General features: G+C 58.2%; 8 protein-coding genes across 8 annotated transcripts; 3 read left to right on the top strand and 5 right to left on the bottom strand.

The window, feature by feature from the left end:
• Positions 1-1,719: 1,719 nt before the first annotated feature.
• THITE_2121946 (uncharacterized protein) lies at positions 1,720-3,418 on the bottom strand. The gene is made up of 5 exons (XM_003656751.1): positions 2,932-3,418; positions 2,806-2,872; positions 2,704-2,744; positions 2,114-2,628; positions 1,720-1,995 (listed from the first exon to the last, which is right to left on the bottom strand). The coding sequence occupies exons 1-5, from the start codon at positions 3,327-3,329 to the stop codon at positions 1,841-1,843; spliced, it is 1,176 nt and encodes a 391-aa protein (XP_003656799.1). The 5' UTR covers positions 3,330-3,418; the 3' UTR covers positions 1,720-1,840.
• A 767-nt stretch (positions 3,419-4,185) lies between these two features.
• THITE_2121942 (uncharacterized protein) lies at positions 4,186-4,822 on the bottom strand. The gene has a single exon (XM_003656750.1). The coding sequence runs from the start codon at positions 4,757-4,759 to the stop codon at positions 4,604-4,606; it is 156 nt and encodes a 51-aa protein (XP_003656798.1). The 5' UTR covers positions 4,760-4,822; the 3' UTR covers positions 4,186-4,603.
• Positions 4,823-6,758, bottom strand: THITE_2121941 (uncharacterized protein). The gene is made up of 2 exons (XM_003656749.1): positions 6,443-6,758; positions 4,823-6,380 (listed from the first exon to the last, which is right to left on the bottom strand). The coding sequence occupies exons 1-2, from the start codon at positions 6,589-6,591 to the stop codon at positions 4,976-4,978; spliced, it is 1,554 nt and encodes a 517-aa protein (XP_003656797.1). The 5' UTR covers positions 6,592-6,758; the 3' UTR covers positions 4,823-4,975.
• Positions 6,759-8,626: 1,868 nt separating this feature from the next.
• THITE_2121937 (uncharacterized protein) lies at positions 8,627-9,670 on the bottom strand. The gene is made up of 3 exons (XM_003656748.1): positions 9,358-9,670; positions 9,169-9,297; positions 8,627-9,092 (listed from the first exon to the last, which is right to left on the bottom strand). Exons 1-3 carry the CDS (start codon positions 9,405-9,407, stop codon positions 8,816-8,818), a joined length of 456 nt encoding a protein of 151 aa, XP_003656796.1. The 5' UTR covers positions 9,408-9,670; the 3' UTR covers positions 8,627-8,815.
• Positions 9,671-10,724: 1,054 nt separating this feature from the next.
• Positions 10,725-11,365, top strand: THITE_2056076 (40S ribosomal protein S16; the record flags this gene model as incomplete). The annotated part of the gene is made up of 3 exons (XM_003656747.1): positions 10,725-10,773; positions 10,834-11,033; positions 11,201-11,365. The coding sequence occupies 3 exons, from the start codon at positions 10,725-10,727 to the stop codon at positions 11,363-11,365; spliced, it is 414 nt and encodes a 137-aa protein (XP_003656795.1).
• A 2,397-nt stretch (positions 11,366-13,762) lies between these two features.
• Positions 13,763-14,953, bottom strand: THITE_2121927 (uncharacterized protein). Its single transcript, XM_003656746.1, has 4 exons — positions 14,653-14,953; positions 14,432-14,504; positions 14,336-14,355; positions 13,763-14,250 (listed from the first exon to the last, which is right to left on the bottom strand). Exons 1-4 carry the CDS (start codon positions 14,700-14,702, stop codon positions 13,842-13,844), a joined length of 552 nt encoding a protein of 183 aa, XP_003656794.1. The 5' UTR covers positions 14,703-14,953; the 3' UTR covers positions 13,763-13,841.
• A 2,485-nt stretch (positions 14,954-17,438) lies between these two features.
• On the top strand, positions 17,439-21,452 carry THITE_2121926 (uncharacterized protein). Its single transcript, XM_003656745.1, has 2 exons — positions 17,439-18,133; positions 18,201-21,452. The coding sequence occupies exons 1-2, from the start codon at positions 17,660-17,662 to the stop codon at positions 21,435-21,437; spliced, it is 3,711 nt and encodes a 1,236-aa protein (XP_003656793.1). The 5' UTR covers positions 17,439-17,659; the 3' UTR covers positions 21,438-21,452.
• A 1,249-nt stretch (positions 21,453-22,701) lies between these two features.
• On the top strand, positions 22,702-24,876 carry THITE_2131928 (uncharacterized protein; the record flags this gene model as incomplete). Its single annotated transcript, XM_003656744.1, has 4 exons — positions 22,702-22,993; positions 23,065-23,195; positions 23,294-23,560; positions 23,614-24,876. 4 exons carry the CDS (start codon positions 22,702-22,704, stop codon positions 24,874-24,876), a joined length of 1,953 nt encoding a protein of 650 aa, XP_003656792.1.
• Positions 24,877-25,084: the final 208 nt, after the last annotated feature.

Raw genomic sequence — 25,084 nt, 5'->3', positions numbered from 1 at the left:
GCAACCTCTCCTTCTCACAGCGGAGCCCAGGGCTGACGAGGAGGGGTGCGTGTACACGAAAGAACCGCCCTTGCGGGCTTTTTGGCACTTACTGGGTACCATGATGGGCAGACGCGTGTCTCGGACTCCGCCGTGGCAGATCGGATGGCACGCCTTTCAGACGATGTGCTTCTTTGGCGATCGACGTCCGGAGTCCCGAGAGACCTGGCGCAAGGGGGGCTTTGTACCGTGCGTGCACACCACAAGCTGCAGAGCACATGAGTGGATCACCGACCACCCATGTGGAGGACTGAGGTGACTTAGGCGGTTTTGGGATGGGCCACAGCGATGGTGGGGATGCGGAGGGACGGAACGCCTGGTCAGGGCGTGGCAGGGCTTCCTGGCATGTATGTATACCACAGTAGCTAGGCAGGTAGCTATCCCCGTCCCTGCTCAGCAGCCAGGAATAGGACACACTAGACTCTAAGAGAGATGAGAAAGAAGCAGTTGGCTCAAGTGATGTTGGTTGCCATCACTGTTGGTTGGGCACACACCAGGGAGACAGCAGGCAGAAGGGAAAGAAGGGAATATCCATTGGACAAGGGGGAGGGGAGCCCTGACGGCATGGCGAAACCACCCTGGAATCAAGAACCCAACTGTCGGATTCCTGAATAGAAGGAGGAAACACAGCGAATCAGGTCCTCATAACTATCCGAGCCGGGTCTGACGTGCTGTCCGGCCGCCCGTCCCTGGTCCTTGTCCAATGAATCAGCCACGTCTGCTGCGGTTGATATTGATGGGTGTGTCGCTGCGTGCTGCGCTGTGCTTCCCGACGCCATCTCAGCCGCACGAGTCCTGCCCAACGAGCTTTCCACATGGACGAGGTCGGGCAGCGTGATCAAGGTTCAGCTTGCTTGGCCGTTTTACTGTGTGCAGTGCAGCACTATCCAGTCATTGGCTCGAACTTCTGTGTGGGTTGACACTGTCCACACTCGGAAATTCCAGAGGTACTCCTTAAAACAAGAAAAAAAAAAATGAAAGAAAAAAAATGACATGGAATAACGTCATGGTCGCCTGAACAGCTTGAGGAAACGAACATGGGTCTCCCCTATTTGGTATAAGCGTTGAGATGAATGAAAGAGGCATTGAGGCTCCACCCATACCACGGTCTCTCTGCAGTAGGGTATGATCCCTCATTCCAGGCTGCAATCCTGCGGCAATTGACGGAAGCAGCTCTACACTAGAACTTTGAGTGAACCTCGATGGAAAGTGCTTTCCCCAGATTTTTGATGCATTCCAATCACACACCTTCCAATGTCTCCCTTCGGTCATCCACCACTCAAAAAGCGGCGGCATGGAGGAACACAGGCTGGGTATGGATATTGCAAGCTGCAGTACGGAATCCATACACCGAGAAACATAGGTGCATACACCACCACCCTTGCAGCTCCAAAATGCAGCAGCCTCCGACGACTCCGAGAAATGAGATGCGAGTCCCCCCCTGCGGCCGCTCAACGGTATGTTGTGTACACAGTAAACGCGCAGATTTAGAAGCATCTCCACATCCAACTCGTAGCGATGCGTATCCTCTCTCCGGCACCGCCACAGCCACGTCAGCATTTTTCTTTCTCTCTGACCAAATTCCCTCTGGTTTAGCTCTTTTCCGCGTACGTGCGCGACTGCGCAACACGCTCCACGCTGCTCGGCTCGTCGAGCCGGCACCTGGCGAATCGACAGCAGATCGCGGGACGGGAGACAAGCCTCAACTCTCAGACCCAGAGCCTCGGAGAATATTCACTTCCTCCCTTGTTCCCCCACTCCTCGCTCCCTTGCTGTGCAGGGAAGCAACCCCTAGTGTACACTAGGATGTCTCCGGCTTCCGTCCGTACACCACGCGCCGGAGGAACCAGGGCTGGATCTTCGGATCGGACAGCTCGCGTCTCATGTGGGCCGCGTACACCGCGATCTCCTCGGGTGTCCATCCCATCACGGACCCCCAGATGTGGAGAATGTATCCTGCGTTGCGGGCTTACGGTTAGCATGCTCCCTTACGCACTTCCTCGGATCCTTCGTCTCTTTTTTGTTTATCCAACATCAGGCCGCTGCTTAAAAATAAAAAAAGGCGAGGACGCACCGTTGAGGTCGCTGAGGAGTGCCAGCCGAGCGAAGAGACCCAGCTCCTTCTGCTTCTCGTCCTTGGGCCAGTCGCCGGAAGGGCACTTGATGTCCTTCACGACGATGTCGACGAAGCCTGCCTCTGCCATGTACTTCTGCTGCAGTTCGTCGTCGACGAGACGGAAAGTGCGCCCGATCTTGCGCCCGGCTTCCTGGAAGACGTGGCCCCACTGGCCCATGGCGCTGTCCTCCCTGATGCCGACGTCGGACCGCCACAGCAGCGAGGCCTCGTGGCTCTCCATCCAGCCGCCCGGCTTGCAGCAGCGGAACGCGTCGCGGTAGAACTTGCGCCAGTCCACGATGTTGCCCACCAGCATCCGCGCGTGGATGAAGTCCATGGTATTGTCGCCCCACGTCCAGTCCAGGTTGGCGTCGTCCAGCTCCCACTTGACGTTGGGCGGCACCCAGGCCGGCTGCATCGGCGAGAGATCCGTGCCGATGACTTCGGTGCCGGGATATGCGTCCGCAAAATCACTAGGAAGTACCCGCCTTGGTTAGCTCACAGTTCATGAGCAGTCCGAGGTCCGCCAGCGGCTGGCGTAGGCGTACATGGCCCAGATCCCCGTGCCGGTGCCGATGTCGAGCACTCTCTGCCGGGCGTTAGTAAGCCTGCCTGGTTTCCAAGACTGGGGGGCGCGAACTCGGTGCTACCTTCGGATTGGGCCCAATAGGCGCTAAAAAGAGCTTGTCACCCAGCATCAGAGTGGACATGTGGTGGCTGCGTTCGGAATTAGTCAGAGCCGCGTGGTACAGGGGCATGTCCAGTGTTGGACGAACTGGATATCCATTGACTCGGCGTGCATATCGTCGTTGGGTTCCCACGCGTCCGCGTTGCCAATGCTGGCATGGTAGGTCCTGCCATGGACAGTACGATAGTGGAGGATGCTGCTGGCGAGCGACGCGGTGCTGCTCAGCACGTCGTTGTATCCCGAATCAGCGTCGTCGCCCTCCGGCTCCAGCGCAATCTGGACGCAAAATGCAGAGCCATGCTTAGCTAGGCGCCAGTCTGGAGAGCAAAAGGAACTACGGTAACCACGGTGGGGCGTAAGATAACATACCGATTCCCAGTGCGAGGCGGGAAGGATCGCAGCCGCAGTCGACGAACCCGCTGGCTGAGCCGTCGCCTCGTCCGTCTCGTTCGTCCTTGGTGGTGATGCTGGGCTGGGTTCTGCCATGTCGCAAGGTTGGCTCAGGAAAAATCTCAGTCTGACCCCGAATGACTAATGAGGCTGCAGTCGAGGTAAAGCCACGAGTCAGGTACCCGGAAGAGATCTGTCAAATTGGCTTCGAAGTGTGGTGGTCGGTGAGGTTTGCCGGACGCCACAGACCAGGACTCCCACCACCTGATATTCCATCAAGCCATGGGAAGAAGGGCTTCCCCAAGGCCAATCGGAAACCCTCCGTCCTGCGCGAAAGTCGACGCCGCATTCTGGCAGCGGAACAGGTAAACGGACGGTCTCGGGGTGGTCTTCGCCGGAGCGCTATTTCCAGGTTTCCCGCCTTCGCTGGCAGGTTGTTGGCGATGCAAAGAGCCGCTCGGTTGCAGTGGCCTGCTGCCGTGATTGCTGTGGACGCAGCTTGCATCTGCATCATCCATGCCGCAGCGGACTGTTACCCTGATTGGGAGCCGTGACGGGGAGCGGGGGGTCGAACCGAGCGTGGCCGAGGGGTTCGTTTTCGAAGTGTCCCAACCACGGCGACCTGGAAGGGGGCGAAAGCGTTAAAGAATGCTGCCGCCCATGTCCTAGGGAGTTATCCCGAGCTAGTGGTCGGTCTGGTTTGTTTTGATAACATCGGCTGCCGGACCCCGAACGTTGTAAGCGGACAAGCTAGTGTACGGCATGGGACGGGCCTAAGCGGGAGGAGCACCGCCGCAAGTTAATGGGGGTCACTTCGGCAGCTTCCCCACTGCTCGCGACACGACTGGATGCAACACCTTGCACACCTTGGCAACAAACCGAAAGAGTTGAGGGCAACTGCATCGGCCTCCATGTTCCCTCGAGAGTGATTGGCTGGCGGGCTTGACTATACCCGACGGATTACGTGGGGGAGGATGCACCGTTATTTGTTCTTTCCCTCATGTCAGTGGCCTGGAGGAACCATCGGTCGCTTGAACCACGCGGTCGCTTTGACCTCGGTAGTCTGGATGATAAAGGCATCCCGCTAACGTCATCCCGTCCCAATATCAAGCGCGCCACTAGGGTAGTGTAGTATGTGTTTTACACATGCCGAGGGAAATCAAGAAATACCCGCAAGTTCTCTGCCCAGACCATGAGCTACGAGCAAGAACTCCATGGAGTGACCTCTGCTTTCAGCATAGCTCTAGTACACTAGTACTACACGAAATCATCGACTCCAAGGCCGCCCAGGCTCCGCCAGGGCACGCCTGTCAGTTATCGTGCGAAATCCGACCGGTCCCATACCCTCCCACCAAGAGAATCGTAGTCGATCAAGCCGTCTCACCACCAGCATACAAGAAGACCCACAAGACGAGGAGCACACAGCCCAGGAAGTAACCGCAGCTACCCCGCCCAGCAAGGATGAGGATGAACTGAAAATAGAAAAGAAGACACAGGTGAACAAGGTGCTCCCTGAACAAGACCATCGCCCTCCGGTTTATCCAGCGCCGCATATACCGTCTTGGATCGCCTGCAGCCCTGCAAAAAAGTCCAAGGTCATCAAGAAGGAAAAAAAAAACACAAAATCCCCATGTATATGGAAGGCCCGAAAACGGGAGAGAATTGGGAAAAGATGGGCAAAAAGAACGCAAGAGCAGAACCCAATAGTCATTAGATCCCACCGCATCCGCCAAAGCCGCATCTCATGCCGGAGGCTGGTAGGGCTTATACCCCGGATAACCCCCTGCACCGGCACCCTGCGAGCCCCGGCCCTCAAGCGCCGGACTCGGCTGGCGGTATCCCCCCGGGCTATTCGGCGCCGCCGCCGCCGCAGGCGGACGGCTGTACCCCGAGGTGAAGTCAAACCCGGCGTCGTTCCTCAGCGGGGTGAGGCCGGCGGGGCCGGTGGGGCTGCTGACCGGGTCGTTATGGGATGAGTACTGCCGCTGCGGGGATTCGCGGGCGGCTCCGTACCTGCCGGCACCGCTGTTGCTGCCGTAGCCGCCGGCTTGCGGCGCGGGCGATCGCCTGGCAGCAGCGTAGTCACCGCCCTGCGGTGCGGGGGATCGCCTGGCGGCAGCGTAATCACCACCTTGCGGCGCGGGGGATCGACGGGCCTCTGCGCCGTACGCGGAACCGTATGACCCTTGCGGGGCCGGAGAACGTCTTGCTTCCACGCCGTAGCCGGCGAGCGCGCCTTGTGGGACCGGAGATCGCCGGGCGTCGGGACCGTAGGGGCCGGAGTCCATGCCGCGCGTGGGGGTCTGGTGCCGCGCGATGCCGTACCCTTGGTTGGCCGGGGAGCTGTAGTGGTCGTAGGCATCGTAGGGTTGCTGATGCGCCGCGCCATAGCCATCAGCATGGTCGTGTGCCTGACCGTAGCCACCGTTGTTGTATCCATCATCGTAGCCACCATTATGGTAAGCGTGCGGCGACCGTCGACCGTACCCTTGCTCCGCCTCGCCGTAAGCCGCACCCGGCTGGTTATACGCTGGCGCACCCGGCGCATATGGATCGCTCTGGGTTACGCCGAAGTAGCCGTTGGATCCAGAGCCGGGGCCCGGCGGCCCATAGGGGCTCCGATTGACCGGTGATCGCGAGCCAGTAGGAGAAGTTGCTCCTGCAACAGCTCCCCCCGTAGCACCGGCACCGGCACCGCGGCTTCCGGCCTGTTCGCCAGCCTCAGGTTTCTTCAGCGCGTTCATTTCCACGGCCTCCTCCTCCACAAGGACTTTCTTGCTCTCGGCGTTCTCCCAGGTAGGCATCTGAGGCAAAGCATCTTCGTTCTTCTTACCACCCACATCAAACTCGGCGTACTGAGGGAAGTCTGCCGCTTTGTTAACCGTTGGTATTGTCGCGCCGGGAAATCCGGCGTGCATCGGTTCCTGTGATTTGTATCCATGGTGAGGCGGAATGTATGGCTCGTCGAGATACTTCCGCCGACTGCCCCGCGGCGGGTCGCAGCAACCGCAGCAGTCGCCGCAGCACTTGAGGCATGAAAAGCAGGAGCAACAACAAGACAGTCCGCAGCAGGCACACCGAATGATGCACCAGACCACCGAGATGATTATGAGGCCACCGATGATTATAAGCGCGATGACGGGCCACCTGGAGGTCACCGGGTCAGCACCAGACGTAGAAAACACCCGGAGAAGACGAGGTCGACATACTTGCAATAGTTGACCTGTATGCAGTTGTCCCAACTGGAGAAGGCCGTCTTCACGTCCGAGATTTCCCCTGTGATGTCCCTGCGGCCGAAGGCCGGCCGCAGGCTGCCCACCAGCAAATCCAAAAACCCCCTCCGCAAACTCCTCTCCATCGCCACATCGATTGCAGGCATCTTTGCCTCTTTTTGTTTCTGACCCCTCGCGCAGAAACCGCGGATAACGAGCGTCGGGGAAACCGGTTATGTGTGGAACCGAGCAGGTGATCCACACTCTCACGAACAATTTGTTAGATTATCCAACGAGCGCTATCCATCCATCGTGCGGGCGGTTGTCGCTTGTGTATGATCGTCTGGAAACTGGCTGCCGCTCCGCTGCCGCTCGCATAGCCAGTCGTTCGCTTCTCAACTGCAAACCCCAGGGAATAGCCGTCGATCGACACCGTCGGCCGAAGCGATCTATTTTTATTCAATCGCAAGGGGCGCAAATGACGAAAGAATGAAGGGTTCTGCGTGAACTAACAGTCGAGTCGGTTGGCGACGAACAACAACGACCGATCCTAAAGAGCGACAGAACAAAGGGATTCGGGTGCCGTGTTCGCAACAAGAAACGAGGGAAAGGCGGGCGGACGTAAGCGCCGCTGGGCGCAATTGTCCGCGAAGAGAGCGTGGGCAAAGGGAGTGTGGCTTTGCTCGGTCTCACCTGAGGGGCGAGGTGAAACTGGGAGGGCAGTGAAGTCGGCGCTGGTTGGCAGTCAGCGCAGGGTAAAAAAGAGACTCGCTGACAGGGCGCGCGAAATCCCTCCGCGGTGCGTGCAAGGGACCAGCCTGCCCCTGGCATTTGCAGAGAAAAACGTGCCTGGCGGCTGAGAGCGCTTTGCATTAGTGAGTGGGATGGCCCCATATCTCCGCTCCTCCCGCATCCCTGCGGCAGCGACCAGCCGGTTCTTACCTGCTATACACTACGGAATAACTACGGGTACCTTACCTAACCGTACATACTATCAAGATTACATATCCAAGTCTTGAAGACGCGGTCTCTAAGAGAGCTGGTATACCTTTGCTATTCATCTATGCAAAAAGAGTTAATTGCCCCCCTCGTCGAAAGCAGGCAGATTCGGAGCGAGCACCTCAAGGCGCTGATGAAACAGGAAGTTGAGTGACAAGCCCAAGGGCGACAGCAGGCGGGGTTCCGAGTGCCGGGGCGGCAGTTACCTTGGTCAGGTACCTGGTAGTTTTACCAAGACCCTTGGGTGACAGCCGCCAAAGCAGGATCGTCGAGCCATTCCCACGGAATTGGCACTGATCTTCTTCCGACCGCACACTCAATCAAAGACGCAAGTGGCGCAGGTTGAAGATCTGAACATATCGATTGCCAGCGGTTGTGCGGAACTCGTCCGGTTCTGCGTCAACTACCCTGAGAACATATCTCGAAGTCAACAACCTGCAAGTCAGAAGAGATCCTAGTCAGCATGGGTCCGGAGTTGTCGTTTGTCGAGTCTGAGATGCCCCGGGGGTTTCCCGCTTCAGACCGGGGAACGAAACAGACAACGTAGGATTGGAAATGAACGGCGAGGATGTTCGGGAGCAACGCCCTGTCGAGCAAAGGCAGGCCTGTACCTCTCTGACAAGACAATGCTCTGTCAGGGTCCAGTGACGGACGATTATGCTGATGCGTTGATAGCGTCTTGTTTGTCTCACAAGGTATGTATCACTTAGCTGCAAATCGAGATGGTAGCTGAAGCGACCAACTGACCTTCCATCCTGCAAAACGCTGCACATATTCCATATACCCGATGACAAGCCGCAGTGCAACGAGCACTGCGTCTCCATCCCGACCAACACATCCGCCATGTGGAGAACTCGGCGGGAAGCTCTTCCTCCTGCTACCATCCTGCTCCTCCTCTGGAATTGTGGAGCCGGTTCATGATCCATTTAACGTTAAACTTTCTCGCGGTTCCTGCGCTTCTTCGACGTCATATGTTCTTGGGTGCGAAAGGTGTCACTTCAGTCACGACTTATCGGGAGATCAAGGAATATGGATAAAACTAACAGTTAAAGGGGAAACGTCGCTTGGCCATGGAGGGTCCGTCCATTGGGAGGAACCTAGTAATTATCGAGGTTCTTTGGACCTCCAAACCAACCAACCAACCAACCAGTTCCCATTGTCCTTCACGTCTTGCGCCGTCCAGACTGTAGCGCCGTGAAAAGAGGTTCGCGTCCACCTAGGAGCATACCGAAGCATCGCTGTAACGCCTTCCCGCCATCCCGAATTTTGCCACCCTCCGCTTGTAGAGAGAAAAAAAAAAAAAAAAGAAAATGTGCTCTCCTGTCCAGACACTCCATTCCCCCGCTCTCTAGCGACTATAAACCATGTCTCTTACTTGGTGGTGTTCGGGGGAGGTCCCGGAGGCGGCGCATAGTCGATATCGGCGCCACGGTGGTAGGTGGACGCCGGCTGCTGGAGCTGGATGCCTTCCTGGTTGCCGCCGAAGTACCCATCGGCCTGACCGCCGTATTTGTAGCCGCCAGGGCCCGTGTTCGGATCCTGCTGAGAGTACTGCGGGGGCGGGGGGTAATAGGCAGGCGCGGGCGCCATCCAGCCGGTTCCGTACAAAGGCTGCTGACCTTGTCTCCTGCGGCGGCGCGAATTGCGGCTGTGCAGAAAAACAAGTTAGTTGGTCGGCACTTGCCCATGGGCGAGACGGATTAAGGGTAGGCAAGTAGACGTACAAAAGGATAGCAAAGATGATGAAGGCCAACAGGATCAAAATCGCCGCGAGCACCCATCTTCCCCACCAGTACCAGGAGGAATATGTGACACACGTGCCATCGGCTAGACGATACCGGCCGGGACCGCAACTAGAAATGTGTCAGCCAGTCTGGATGTTTGCGCGGCGGGTACACCCGACTCGCACTTACAAGTCGTCTCGCTTTACCAATGCAGCGACCTGCTCAATGAGAGGCGCCATCGTGCAGTTCTGTGTGAATTCGCCGGACGCCCAGCGATGCGCTACGTTTGCAAGCTCGCAAAACAGCCGGTGAGGAATTGAGGAAATGGTAAATCGCTGAATGTGGGGTGTGTTGATGGTGATGGTAAGTCAGGTAGAAAGCTGGGGAGAGGGGGGCGAAAGGGCAGGTAGATATGGTTGCGTCAAGCCAGCCGGGCGGCGGCGTGCGGTCTCCGTTTCAGCACTGTGGATCAAGCAGCGAAACCAATGCCTCTCTGCTGCCGCGCCGCCAACAATGAGTGTGCAATGAGTGTGGGGGAAACCAACGGCTGGGCTTGGACGCACAGTGGGACTTCGAAGCTTGGCATACGTTGACATACGTGGGCATCCGAGGGCATCCGTTCAGTTTTGTCATTGTGGCGGCTGAGCCACCGGTCAGCCGGCTGTTCTGGCATCCGAACATCCCAGAGATCTTGAGGCCGCCTGCCAATGGGCAGCCATGTACAAGCCCGGCAACAAAACACCTACTGCGTAGTTCCTCCGAAGTTCCGTACTTTAACCAACCGAATGAATGGGTGGCTGCCGACTTGTCTGAGTTGACCGCCAGGTTGCGGCCACTGGAGGACACCGGACGGAGCCGTTTTGAGGCGCAGGAAGTTCGGCCACCAATACCTCCGTTCTGTGACCCTTGTACACGATCTATTCCAGAAGCAGCTTCCTCGATTTGTTCACACCTGACTGAAAACACCCGTATTCCATACGGCGAAAGGGCTACCGAGTAGTCTGGAGGCGGAAACGCGCGCCCTGATGCTCCTTTGTGCCAATCACTTCCCGTATCTGGAACCTTTCCCGTTGAGAACTTTCACAAGCTCAAGGACAATTCGCTGTAGGGAGAACCAATTACACAAGTTCCCGGCCAGATAAGAATACCGAGGGTCAGGTACCTATGCCTACCGGTAAGCCCATTTTTCTTTTTTCCTTTATTTTTTTCTGTTGCGTTCTTCTCGCCTTCATTCGGAGTGCAATCTTCCTAGCCGGTCCTCGAAGGATAACGCTGGTGGCTCAGCTTGGCGCTGATGCTGATGCTGGAGCAAAGTCCGGGTCACGGCGGGCGGCCCACATTTGACCATGGCCCCTGTCTTCTGGAACAGATCTGGACGGACCCACTCTATTCCGTAACCACCTATGCCGCCACATGATGCTCTCAAGCCACAAGGCTAAGCCACGTGACTGCCGCTAGCCCCATCTCGATTTCCCCTCCACACACAAAATTTACACGGGGAGAAAAATCCAAGCCGCGAACTAACCACCAGGAAGGTATCTTGCCATCGAGTCAAAATGGCGACCCAGGCAGTTCAGGTGTTCGGCAAGAAGAAGAATGCCACAGGTACGCAACTTTGTTTCGAGCGAAGCAATTTGGCCGGACCGGTTTCTGACAACACCGCAGCCGTTGCGCGCTGTGTGCAAGGCAAGGGCCTGATCAGGGTCAACGGCAAGCCGCTCAAGCTGTTCGCCCCCGAGATTCTCCGGGCAAAACTCTACGAGCCCATCCTCCTCCTCGGCACCGACAAGTTCGCCGAGGTTGACATCCGCATCCGGGTCGCTGGTGGTGGTCACACGTCGCAGGTTTATGCAACGCGCCAGGCTGTACGTTCCCCGAGCGCCGTGCGCTTCACGCGAGCCTGTGATGCAGGAGAATGCTAACGCGAGGTGCTGGACAGATTGCCAAGGCCATTGTCAGTACCCCGAACCCGCTGCACCTCGGTTTACGCCTGCGACGACGGCGAGATAACTGACTTGGAACAAAACTCTAGGTCGCCTACTACGCCAAGTACATCGATGAGCACTCCAAGAACCTCCTCAAGACCGCTCTCATCCAGTTCGACCGCAGCCTGCTAGTCGCCGATCCTCGGCGCTGCGAACCCAAGAAGTTCGGTGGAAGGGGTGCTCGCGCGAGATTCCAGAAGTCCTACCGTTGATCGGGGTTTTGCTCATGTTGGGAAGCGGGGACTTGCGAGGACACGGACGGCGTTCGGCATTGCATTGATCAGCTACGAGTCGATATTGGTCTCCGACGATGGCCTGCTGAGGTGCCACTTCACGGCGCCTTGGGAGATAGGAATAGGACTCGAGTCTACCTGGCCCCCTTGACGATTCTCCTTGGCGGGTCTTTATGTGGATCATGTGAAGTCTGGAATCCCTTTTCTACGGAGGAAGGTGATGGGAGTTCTGGAAGCGGTAGAGCAGCTCAAATGACCGGCCGACACGCCCTTAGTTGGGCGGGAATGCGATCCGTGTTTCTTCAAGCTGGAAGATCCCACTGACCACACCCAACCGGGTTCTGGAGAGAAACGGAGATGCTTGGAAGTGTCACGGTTTGCTAATCAGTTCACAGTCGCTTGGATCCGGCTTGCGCCATCGCTCGACATAACACCGCAGCAACATACTATGTAAACGAATTTGCAACGGCCAACGCCTTGCGTCCACCTCCCTTCACGCACGGCCAGTTAGCGACGGGGAGGCAGCCAAGATCAAACCCCGGCAATTGGGCGTGGAAGAGAGCAAACGCTGGCCAGCTCAGGTCCTTTTCCTCGGCTGGACATCACGCTGGGGGGCGAAGCAGTGTACGAGGCATACGCACCAGAATACGATTACGCGCAGTTCGGACCGGGGCGTTCGCCTCGGCGGAAGCCCTGCAAGCCACAACGGGCGAGCACCGGTCCGCAAGCATCTCCATAACTGCACGTTCATACTGCGAATGAGGTCTCCTCAAGCACCATCCACTGCTGACAAGGAAGACCCCTGATTGAACTTGACCCTCGACTAACTAGCGCAAAGTCCCTCGTTGCGAAATACGCAGTAGGATGCACTTCGTGCTAAAGCTTGAACCGCTGACCGCACCTGGCATCGAAAGCCTTGCTTCCTTCCGTGGAGGTTACAGTGCGTCATGCCCATCTTACCAGAGCGAAGCGTACCCCGAGCGACTCAGTCATGTCTAAATCAAAGATGGCGGGAACGAATCAACATGTGCGCGGCCACGTCGAACCCAGACGGTCGGAGCCCTCCATTTACGAGGATCTGTCTGCGGACATAGTTCGGAGAACCGAGCAAGAAGAACAAGCACACTTGAGTCCGCTTGTCCAGAAATGCTTTTCTTCTCCCGAAGATGGGTAAGAGAGCTACGGATTTGGACGGGCCACCGAGGCGGCGGTTAAGGTAGGTAGGTACCTTCGCTCTGCGCTCGAAGCTCCGTTGCTCATGCCGCCAGTTGTCCATTCGGAGAGCGGGCCCCCCCTTGTCTTCATTTGGCGGGCGTTGTCTTGCCTTGCCTCGCCCCTCCGTTGCCCGCCGCCCGGCGGCGCGGCTGTCTTGTCGATGGATTCCCCAAGCAGCCAATGATACCTTCACACGTCAATGGCCCAAAATGGTCCGTGTGTAAGTCCAAGTACTTGACCCCCTTCGCCCTGCTCCCCCCCGGTTCGAACGCTGCAGACCGTTTTTCCAATTCTTCTTCTTCTCTTTTCTCAGTTCCGCGGCTTCCCTAGCCAGAGAAGCCTTCCTCCTTTTTTCCTCGCTGCTTTTTTTCCTGTTGTTTCCCTGCCACGGTTGTGGGAGGGGCTTTCTCATCTCGCACTGCCGTCGCAAGGCGCCTGGCGGACACGCCTAATTCGGTCCCGGCTTGGCATGGCTCTCTCTGCGCCCGGGTCTCTGAACCGCGGCGAGCAGCGAGAGGTGCACCGCACCGGTGGAATCGCCGGTGTCTCTTCCACTTGATTTATACCTCTCATTCATTTGATCTGCTTCTCATTATTCGTCGGGATTGTCATCAGAAAATCTGAGATCTGCGAGATACAAACTGCCCACACCTTACACACCACGCCCGCGCCCCCTCCACACTCCCCCACAACAAAAACGTATTTCAGAAGAAGTGCCTTCTCTGAAACGAGCCTCGCCCTTTCCTTCATTCGCTATTTCCTGTGTGTGGCGAGTGCCACTCAAGGAACAGCTCTTGCCAACCATGCCCGGCCTTGCGGCTCCAAATCTGAACTCGTCTAACGCCGGAAAAGCGTTATGCGTTGTCGTGCTCCCATACGGGGCGGGCTGTTTCCTTTGCTGGATGAGAGAACGGCACGAGGAACATCAGTTTGTGATGAACCTGACCGCGCTGCAGACTTCGAAACGCCGCCGGATGATTAAACTGGGGATGTTGAGGGGGCGCGTTGCTGAGAGAAGAGTTGGTCGTCGCCGGCCGATAATCGAAAGTCTTTTCCCCGAGAACTGCGTCGACAACGGATAGGAAAGGAAGACAAGACGGAGAGAGAGAAAAACCTGATTACAAACTGCAACCGCAAAGCAAAGCCGTTCCAGCCTCCGAACCGCCAAATGCGAACCCGAGTTTCCCCGCCGACAGCTGGGTATTCTAAACAAGACGCAAAACTCATGGCCGGACACCTTTCACCTATTGGCGAACTTCATCAGCCACTGGAGGACGGCCTCGAGATTGGTCTCTTCCTTGGCCGAGATGCCATAGCACGACACCTCGCGATGCGCGATGTTCTTGAGGTCCATGGCGTCGATAAGCTCGTCCACGGTGAGCTTGTTGGGCAGGTCCGACTTGTTACCGAGCACGAGCAGCGGGATGCCCTCGAGGGTTGGTTGGCTCATTAGCAAGTGCAACTCTTCGCGGGCCATGGGAAGCTGATTGAGGTCGGCAATATCGACGATGAAGACGATGGCGTTAACGTTGCGGCAGTACCTCTCCCACATTGGTCGGAAGCGGGGTTGGCCACCCAAATCCCAGCACTTGAGTGTCACATGCCCCCGTTGCACCCGCTTCATGTTGAAGCCGACCGTGGGTATGGAGCTGCAAGAGGACATCAGCCGGGAAACCGGAAACCGAGATGGTGGGGTCACGATCCCAGCGGCACTCGGTGAAGGGTATGACTTACTCGATGGCAAACTCTCCGCCCTGGCGACGAGGATTGCGGTGTCAGCGATCGGTGTTCACGGTCGGTTTGATCGATCTCTCTGCCTTTTTTACTCACCGAAAGCACGCGGAGGAGTGACGTTTTCCCAGCGTTTTGCAGGCCAATCATGGTCACGTCCATCTCCGTCGCCCTGCGTCGAATTAGCCCCCGACACTATGGGCGGAGCGGCGAGGTGCTGCCGATGAGATGCAGCCGGGTCGGTAGTGCCCCGCAGCTCGCAGGTCGCAGGTCGCAGCTCGGGGAACGCGGGGGAGGTGCATGTCGGCGATCAGACTTACCAAAACGTCCGCAACAGCCAGTCGTATACTCGCCTGAAAAGCCCCGCCATGTTCACGGAGGACTACACTGCTTGTCGGGAGAGGACGATATGGTCTGGAGGGGTTTTTTGGTCTGCCGGAGGGCGTGTGAGGACCTGGAAAGTCGCGCAGGCGTCTGATGTTCAAGGGTTCGAGAAGACAGGCGCTCAGCCCACGATGATGGGGTGACGGATGGGCGGTGGCAAGCCTCGACCAGGTCCAGTTTAGATATTCAGCGCTCAGACTCCCCCTGGGCGACGGCGCAGAGCGAGGAATAAAATGTCTCGTTTGACGCGGGCTTTCGTAGGACTTTTGCAATTTCGAAAGCAACAAGAAGCCAGGACGGAATAGGATCCTTTTTGTGATCGGTGAGGGAGAAGCCGGCGGGGCCAAGCGTGGGTGAGCGAGAGACCAGGCCCACCAGAGTAACCTAAACCTGGGAGATGCCACCGGGAAACACAAACTCCAGGTAACCGTTGTGCAAGTCGGGCTGTGGTCCGTGCCTCGGCGCGCGCGAAGAAAGATCACGGATGGATGTTAAACGAGAGGGCGGCTAAGGACCAGGGTGTGTGTGTGTGTGAAGCACGAAGCCGGCGAAAGAGGGATGGCAGCGCCCGGGCGGTCGGCAAGGCCAGACGACGATCGGCTGCGAGGTGGTCACGGCCGAGGGCCCGGGGTGCGGCGCCTCAGATGGATCCCCAGGTTGCAGTCACCGCCAGCGCTGAGACCCGTGGGAGTTGGGGCCCAGCGGCAGCGGCAGCGGCAGCGCAGACAAGGGGATGGCGTCAACTGCACGCAGGAAAGATCCGTCCCTGGGCCTGGAGGGTCGTATCGCGCACAAGACAAGGGGAAACAGTGGAAAGGGCAGAGGGGAAAGAGTGGTGGAATCTGCAAGGAGGTTGCTGCAGAAGCTTGCCGCTGTGGATGCTGTGGATGCTGCAGGGCCCTGGATAAGGTACCTTTTGCCTTAGCCGATCTGAGATGAAATCCTGGCGTGGAGTGCACTGTGGTAGTCTGGAGTTAGGTTGTCCCTTCGCGGGTTGCTTCTGCGGGCGGCGGAGCCTTGTATGTACTGGAGATCGGCTGATAACGTAACGGCAGGAGAGGAAAGCTCCACGCCCGCTTGGTCCACGGATGGGCCAACGATGTCGCCTGGCGGTCTTACGAACCGCTCAACCAGCCGCTGAAGCTGCTGCCGCGGCTGCGAGGGAGCCGGCTATCCGCTGTCCTATCCTGGTGTTTCCGTACGCGCAGCTTGGGCCGGCCAGGTAGTGTGGGCTACCTTACTTATATGGAACTGATTCGGCCTGGAAGAACCTGAGTACATGGAACCTGAGAAACGAGTGAGCGCGGGATAGAATTGTGGAGGTGTTCCAGCCAGAGGCCACCGAGCTCGCCCGCCCACCAAGCTCAAGCACCTTGCAACACTAATGCTAGTTAATAACAGCGGGGTCACAGGCTAGGGGCCCGGGGCGATTGGATGCCGCAAGCAGACTGCAAACAAGGTTCCCCACGCCGAACACTCCAATCCAAGAGGGGTGTCTACCATGCAATCCTGTCCGTCCACTTGCTTTTCCTGGACAGCTTCCCATGCCCTAACGTGCCTGCGGTGACGGATGACACTTGAAGCCAAAGCCAATGCTGTTCACTTGATTTCTTTGCAGCGAATACACATAACCGTTGTGATTACGGACACAGAGCTTCAACGCGAATCACTTATGAAGCCAAGCGATTCCAGCATTCAAGCGTCTGTGCTGTTTCGCGGCCGAAGCTGCCCTGGGATTGAGTGGGCCGCCCGCTCAACCCAACGAACGCGAGATGCCGAGGATTTGCGAGCAGTTCAAGCTCTCATAGGTAGTTGGAAAGGCAGCTCTGGCTCAGTCTGGTGCTCGGTCCTCACATGCCGAGCTGCAAGCACTGTTGACATGAAGCTTCACTTTTCCGCCCTACACGCTGCACCTTGTCTGTTCGGATCGGCCTGCCTCGCACTGGTTGGCTGCTGCAACCCATGGCCGTCGTTTGGGGCTGAAGTAGTTTGGAGCTCGAGGCGACTGATGACTTCAGTGGATGAGAGTTGAGCACAGCCAAAACCCCCACTAGGTGGGCCGCAGCTGGGCCGGCCAGCATTTGGGGAAGAAACCACAGCATACAGAGTCCACGCCGGCGGCAGGCATGGAGTCGTCCACGGACCAAAATTCGGTGAGCAGCGTTAGGTACTGTACCTGAGTTATTGCGCAGCGGAAAGGTCCTGGCCCTGAGAGTCCCAATCAATGTCCCATACACAAGGGAGAGACGCAGCCGGGCTTGTGGCTCATTAGACCCAGCACGAATTCAAATTCGTTTGTCGTGACACCCATCGGCTGGCTGACAGGTATCGGGTCCCTGGAGCCGCGCAGCCCGGACCCTTCACCGCGTTGTCAGTGACGACGGAACGGAATGCAAGGAACAGTCCCCACCAAGCCGACGGCATATGGGCGACCCCGTATCGATGTGTCCAGTGCAGCTATCCGGCAGTCAATTAGCGGCGTCTCGTTGCAGCTTCCATGTCTCGCTAAGCTGGATAGTAAAATAGTTAACAAGCGCGCAACGAGAAGAGGAAAGAAGGATGAACCTTGGCAGCGGAAGATGACCAGCATCCTGCACTCCCCCACCAGCACCTGCACCCGAGTGGGCCTTGGCATGCAGTGCACGCAGCGCTGGAGGACCCAACTGATAAGCGATAAGCAAAAAAAAGTTCCACGACTGCGTCGCTCACCAGCATGCCAGGACGAGGACCTACTTGCACCAAAGGAAAAGCACGTTGAGCGACACCCGTGTCTGCCTTCCTGGCTAGCGCAATCGCACATCTATGAATGCCTATACATTAGAGGCGTCGTTAAGCCCGGAACCACGGGAACCTGTCTCGCTCCTCAGGTGACCTGCGCTCAGCGCCGCGCAAATCAACCCGCCAACTTTGGCGTTTTGCCAAAGCAAGAACCGAGAACCCGCCATGGCCCCCGAAAAGCGCACTGATACGTCGTGGGATCACGAATACAACACCCTTCGCCGCGAGAATCTGTTTCGGAACCCCCCGACCGACCGCACCGCCTATCCCGCCCTCCAGCTTGCCGTTGACCCCCACATTGAGTCCTTCAACGCGCTCTTCCGAAACGACGGCAAGACCAGCCTCCTCGACCATGCCCTCGCCGAAATCGGGACAAAGACGTTTCTGGACGGGGATGACAGGGCCGCGCCTGCGGGGAAGAATAAGCTGACGATCCGGTACAAGAGTGTCACCCTTCAGCGATCTCAGGTTCCGCCAACCAACAAATTCGCCAAGAGGCGTGAGATCTTCCCGGCGGAGTGCAGGGAACGCCATGTCACGTACCGGGGAAAGCTCACAGCCGTTTTCGAATACCGCATCAACGATGGCGAGCCCATGGAGTTCTCGCGGGAGCTGGGGCAGATGCCGATCATGGTTAAGGTATGTCGCCCACATGTGCTCCGTCTGCTCGCCCGGGCCGTCTCTGACGCGCGCTCTCCCGCTGCAGTCCAACAAATGCCACCTTGAGAATAATCCACCAGCACTCCTTGTGCAGAGGAAGGAGGAGTCTGAGGAACTCGGCGGATATTTCATCGTCAACGGCATCGAGAAGATTATTCGCTTGCTGCTGGTCAACAAGAGGAACTTCCCGCTGGCTATCACCCGTCCGAGTTTCACAAACCGAGGTCCCTCATATACGCCGTACGGTATCATAGTACGATCCGTCCGGCCCGATGAAACCTCCCAGACGAATGTGCTCCACTACTTGAACGACGGCAATGTCACGTTCAGGTTCTCGTGGAGGAAGAACGAGTATCTCGTGCCCGTCATGATGATTCTCAAGGCTCTTGTCGAGACAAATGATCGGGAGATTTTCGAGGGTCTCGTTGGCCCGCCCAACTCGAAGGGCATCGAGAACACCTTCCTGACCGACCGAGTCGAACTGCTCCTCCGCACCTACAAGACTTACGGCCTTTACACCAAGACACAGACCCGGGCCTACCTGGGCGAGAAGTTCAGGGTCGTGCTCGGTGTCCCCGACACCATGTCGGACTACGAAGTCGGCACCGAGTTCCTCCGCAAGATCGTGCTCGTTCACCTGGGCTGCGTCGACGTTACCGAGGAGCAGGATCTCGACAAGTTCAAGATGCTCCTGTTCATGTGCCGGAAGCTTTATGCACTCGTGGCTGGCGATTGTGCCATCGATAACCCTGATGCGGTGCAAAATCAGGAAATCCTACTTGGTGGCTTCCTGTACGGCATGATCTTGAAAGAGAAGTTGGACGAGTTCCTGTCCGTCTCTGTCAGAGGAGCCCTGCGCGATTACCTGAGGAACCACGCGACGGTCTCGTTCACGAGTCCCACATTCCAGAGGGACTTCCCGGTTGCTATCTTCAGGAAGGCAAACGAGAACATTGGTAACGCGCTAGAGTACTTCCTCTCGACGGGCAATCTTCAGAGCCCCTCAGGTCTTGACCTGCAACAGACATCGGGTTTCACGGTCGTGGCCGAGAAACTCAACTTCCTGCGTTTCATCAGCCATTTCCGCATGGTCCACCGAGGTAGCTTCTTCGCACAGCTCAAGACGACGACGGTCAGAAGGCTGCTGCCCGAGTCCTGGGGCTTCCTGTGCCCCGTGCACACCCCTGATGGTGCGCCGTGTGGGCTGCTGAATCACTTGGCGCACAAGTGCAAAATCATGACGGACTCATTGGACGTGTCGGCCGTCCCAGGCGTTGCCATGGAGTTGGGAGTCAACGACTACTCCTCGGCGGCCACCAGCGAGAGCGTGGTCGTGATGCTCGATGGCAGGATCATCGGCTGGTGCACTCCTCGAGCAGCCAAGGGGGTCGCCGACAGCCTGCGGCGCTGGAAGGTGGAGGGCGGCCATGGCATCCCCGTACAGCTGGAGATCGGCTACGTGCCTCCGTCCAGGGGCGGGTCCTATCCCGGTATCTACATGTCCTCACGGCCGGCCAGGATGGTCCGGCCCGTCAAGTATCTGGCCCTGGGCAAGGAGGACTTTGTCGGCCCCCACGAGCAGCCGTACATGTCGATCGCGTGCACGGAGGCCGAGGTCATCCCCGGCGACTCGACACATGTCGAGTTCGACCCAACCAACATCCTCTCCATCCTCGCGAACATGACACCCTTCTCCGACTTCAACCAATCCCCGCGCAACATGTACCAGTGTCAGATGGGTAAGCAAACAATGGGCACGCCGGGCACGGCGCTCCGGTACCGCACAGACAACAAGACCTACCGGCTGCAGACGGGCCAGACGCCCATCGTGCGCTCGCCGTTGCACAATACGTACGGGTTCGACAACTTCCCCAACGGCACAAACGCCGTGGTTGCCGTCATCTCGTACACGGGCTATGACATGGATGACGCCATGATCATCAACAAGTCGGCACACGAGCGCGGCTTTGGCCACGGGACGATCTACAAGACCAAGAAAATCAGCCTCAAGGACGACGACACCAGGGCGCGCTCGTCCAAGGCGATAGTCAAGATGTTTGGCTTCGCCCCCGGCAGCGCGGTCCGGGCGTCAGACCGGGAGATGCTGGACGAGGATGGGCTGCCGTACGTGGGGCGTCTGGTGAGGCAGGGAGACATCCTCTACGCGTGGCACACGGTCTCGGCCGACTATAGCGGGCAGCTGATCAACCGCGATGGCATCACGCACTGGGAGAGGTACAAGGACAGCGAGGATGCCTTCGTCGAGGAGGTGCGCGTGATCGGCAGCGACACGGGTAACGAACCCCTGCAGACGGTCTCGATCAAGCTCCGCGTGCCGCGGTCTCCCGTCATCGGCGACAAGTTCTCGTCCCGCCACGGGCAGAAGGGAGTCTGCTCGCAGAAGTGGCCGGCCATCGACATGCCTTTCTCCGAGTCGGGCATCCAGCCTGATGTCATCATCAACCCGCACGCGTTCCCCTCGCGCATGACGATCGGCATGTTCGTCGAGTCCCTGGCGGGCAAGGCCGGCGCCTTGCACGGCCTGGCGCAGGACTCGACGCCGTTCAAGTTTGATGAGGAGAACACGGCGGCCGACTACTTCGGGCACCAGCTGATGAAGGCGGGCTTCAACTACCACGGCAACGAGCCCATGTACTCGGGCATCACGGGCGAGGAGTTCGCGTGCGACATCTACATCGGCGTCGTCTACTACCAGCGACTGAGACACATGGTCAACGACAAGTACCAGGTGCGCACCACCGGCCCCGTGGTGCCGACGACGGGCCAGCCGATCAAGGGCCGCAAGAAGGGTGGCGGTATCCGCGTGGGAGAAATGGAGCGCGATGCTCTGCTGGCGCACGGCACGGCCTTCCTGCTCCAAGACAGGCTGCTCAACTGCTCCGACTACTCCAAGTCGTGGATATGCCGAAGCTGCGGTTCGTTCTTGGCCGTGCAGCCGACGGTATCCCCGTTCATCGGCAAGCGGAAGCAGGTCGGCACCGTCCGTTGCCGGAACTGCGCAAAGCGCCTGGATCAGGTGGAGGACCTGGATCTCATGAAGTTGGATGGCGAGATCTGGGAGGACGGGCAGGGCGTGCAGTGGATCGGGGGCGAGAACACCACCATGGTGGTCGTGCCGGGGGCGTTGAAATTCCTCGACGCCGAGCTCGCGGCGATGGGTGTCAAGCTGAAGTACCGGGTGGATACCAAGGACGTGGTTCGGAGGGGGCCGCTGATGGCCACGGCACCGAAAGCGCTAACGAACGGAATAGCGGCGGCGTGAGGGAGGGAGTGAGTGGCGGGGTTGTTCCAGTCAGTGTCGTTCTAATGTTTTTGTTCCAGGTAAATTTAACAGGTCATCTACTGGGTGTCTCGTTTCTCCCACTGGTCTCCCAGTTGTCTCCCAGTTGTCTCTCTGCTCGGGCACCCCGGGCAGGGTGTGACGTGCGGACCCGACATGGCAAGGACAGGTTTTGCGAGCCCTTGTTGGTGTTGCACAGAGCAAAGCCTTGAACAGAACAACAAAACATCGCCATCCCTGGTCTCTTCGTGAGACATTCCTCTCAACGGCCGTGTATCGGTGCCAGGAGCTGGCGAGGGGATACAAGAGGGAAATGACAGGCCGCACGCTGTGGACCGGACACAAACAGATGCCGACGGGCTGTGACGCCTGTATCATGCAGTCGCCCGCTGCTATGGCGCCATCTCCTGGATGAACCACGGTAGTCGTGCTCTCGGTACGTTGTTCCTGTGACGTTGTGGACCTTGATCGTTTGTTTCCTCTCCTGCCCTCAAACCCGACTATGAACCGGACTGCGACGGAAGCAAGCGGCGACGCCTCGTTTCCTACCAACTTGAACCCGAAATCAGGCAACCGTCTCTGTCCACGGAGGTTTCTGCCACATTCCTCCTTTTGAAGAGGAAGGTGCGGATGCGTTATCAGAGCTTCCCTTCTTACGTCCGTCTCCCAGCATGATCCCACCGCGGCCCCCTCCAGTTGTTCCTTCCTTAGATTATCCCATCTGCCTTGTATCTCAGGGAGCAAGGGTAGGGTCTCACGCTGGGAGAGTCCTGGGCTGCCCGGTGCCCAGGATGTCTCGCGTGTTTTCCTGCCTAATCGAATGCTCCCAGCGAGGAAGCGAATAGAAGCATCAACTTCCCCCCTTCTCCCCAGCGGCGTTGGTGTAGGCTCGCGTTTCTCGGCCGGGCTTGTCTCTCGCTGGCTTCGTTCTCCTCTCCTGCTTTTTGTGTTTTTCTTCCCACAGTCGTTTTCGACACTGACTCTCGTTTAGTTCACTACCTACTCATACCACGCCCTCCAGGTCCCTCAACCCCTTCCATTTGATCCGCCGTCACGGACACCTGGCGGCCCACCCCCCTCAACCGTCTTTCCTATTTGAATACCGGAAAGGTCATCTCTCGCCTCCCGGATATTGCAGGGCAGAAATATATCTGCATCGCCGGGACCGCGCCTGGATTACCGGATCGGCTGGCGCCACGGCATCCACAGATTCTTGCCCAGCAGGGGAAGAAACAGCTCCGCGGCGATGGCGCGCGCCCGGCTATCTCTCGTCCTTTACCTCGTCTGCCTCGCGCATACCGTCCTCGCCCAGTACACGGGTTACGACTATGGCTTTGACGTCAGGACGAGAATGAAGCGCCAGCTTGGACAACTCCAGGCAACAGTAGTGCAAGACAAGAGCGGCGGTGACATCTACGTGCGCCAGGAGATCCGCCAGCTCGAGCAGGACCGCGATGTCTGGACGCTCTACATCCTGGGCCTCAGCATGATGCAGTTCACAGACCAGTCGTCGCCCACGTCGTACTATGGGATTGCAGGTCCGTGTCGGCTCTCCAGCTTCCCCGTTCTTGCCGGCTTGCTGCGAAGTTCCCCTGACGTACGGCCACAGGGATACACGGGATGCCTCACCAAACTTGGGGCGGCGTGAAACCGGTGCCCGGGAGCGAGGACACTGGGTATTGTACCCACTCGTCCGTGCTGTTCCCAACTTGGCACCGGCCCTACATGGCTCTGTACGAGGTACGACGGACATGTGTCCATTCCCTTGTTGCTGGCTTCACGAACCAAGTAGGCGGCGGGTTCACTGCGTGGCTGACTTGACTGTCTGCAACGTGTAGCAAGTCTTACAGGAACTGATTCAAACAATTGCTGGATTCTGGCCCGCACCGGAGAGGCAACGATACCAAGACGCCGCCCGCAGATTCCGGATTCCGTACTGGGACTGGGCCGCCACTCCGCCTTCAGGAGAGAGCGTGCTTCCTCGGAGCATCGGCGGGAGTCCGTATGTCGATGTCGAGGGCCCCAATGGCCTGCAGAGGATCGCAAATCCTTTGTTCAGCTACACCTTCAAGCCTCTCAATACCACAGCATTCAACTATCGTCCAGTCAGTGACTGACACCTTCCCCGTCCAGCTCACTTAGCTGATACGGTCAACAGTGGAACTACTGGACTCGAACACTCCGGAGCCCGTCGAGTGGCGGCCCGGACGCCCAGTCTAACAACTCGCAGGTCGCCATGAACCTGGATCAGAACCGTCCCTCAATTGCGCAGCGGCTTTACACTCTGTTTTCGAGCTATGACAACTATACCACGTTCAGCAACAACGCATGGGGCGCCCAGGCTGACTCGATCGAGGCGCTCCACGACACCATCCACACGCTCACGGGCGGGTTCGGTTCTAGCGTGCCAAACCCGGGGCACATGGCGTTCATCCAGTGGTCTGCCTTCGACCCCATCTTCTTTCTGCATCATTGTATGGTTGACCGAGTTCTGGCCATCTGGCAGGCGCTCCACCCCGATGCCTGGGTGACGCCATCGCCAGCCTTGGTCAAGTCGTACACGACCCGCCAAGGCCAAATCCAAGACGCGAACTCGCCGTTGACCCCGTTCTTCTCACACGAAAACGGCACCTTCTGGACGTCAGCCGAAGTCCGTGACCACACGAAGTTCGGATACACGTATCCCGAGCTGGAACGAGCCGCAGCCAGTACCGCCGACAAGACGGTGTCGCGCGTCACCGTGCAGGCTGTCAACCGCCTGTACGGCTCCTTTAGCCCCGCGAGCCTGTTCCTCAAGGAGCTGCGTGCGCAGGGCTTCAAGGGCGACCGCGAAGTGGCCACGGCTGGCAGGGGAACCGGCAGGACAACAGACCTGCTCCCGCGCTCCTTCTCCTTGACTGAGAGCAAAATATTTGTCGGCGACCGCTACCACGAGTGGGTTGCCAACGTCCGAGTCGGGACCCAGGCTCTGGACGGCACCTTCGTGGTTCATTTCTTCCTGGGTGACCCGCCTAGTGATCCGCAGGCGTGGCCGTCGGCCCCGAACCATGTCGGCACCATGGGCGTGTTCGCCGCTGCCCGGGAAGACAACAGAGACAATGAAGGCCAAGGCGGACGCACGGAAATGGGTGCACACGGACATCATGACCTGGCCGTGTCGGGCACGGTGCCGCTCACCGCGGCTCTGGTGAAGAAAGTCGCGGCGGGCGAGCTGGAGAGCCTCGACCCGGCCGATGTCGAGCCGTATCTGCGGGCGAACCTGCAGAGGAGGGTGCTGGGGCCGAAGGGAGAGATATGGGCAGGGGAGGAGTGCATGCTGGACATGGGCATCCAGATTGTTGACTCGCAGGTCAGGGCGCCCTATAATGAGGAGGAATTGCCTGAGTGGGGCGAGGCAAAGGTGTCGTTTGAGATGTGCTGAGCTTTGGGTTGACTCCTAATGGCTGTTAGTCGACGATGGTAATGGGCGTGTAATGAATGGATGGGCTGGCGCGCTGGCACTTGTTGGGCTGTGAGTGAGGATGAAGGAAGAAGAGTCCGGGTGGTGGCTCGTTCTTGTTGTTTGTTTCCTTGTGTTATCGAGTAAGGCTAGCAATTTACCACTATCCAATCACTCCCTCATGGTGTGA

The sequence above is a fragment of the Thermothielavioides terrestris genome, chromosome 5 (assembly GCF_000226115.1).
Source record: "Thermothielavioides terrestris NRRL 8126 chromosome 5, complete sequence".
NCBI lineage: Eukaryota > Fungi > Ascomycota > Sordariomycetes > Sordariales > Chaetomiaceae > Thermothielavioides > Thermothielavioides terrestris.
This window is presented reverse-complemented; position numbering and strand designations above follow the sequence as displayed.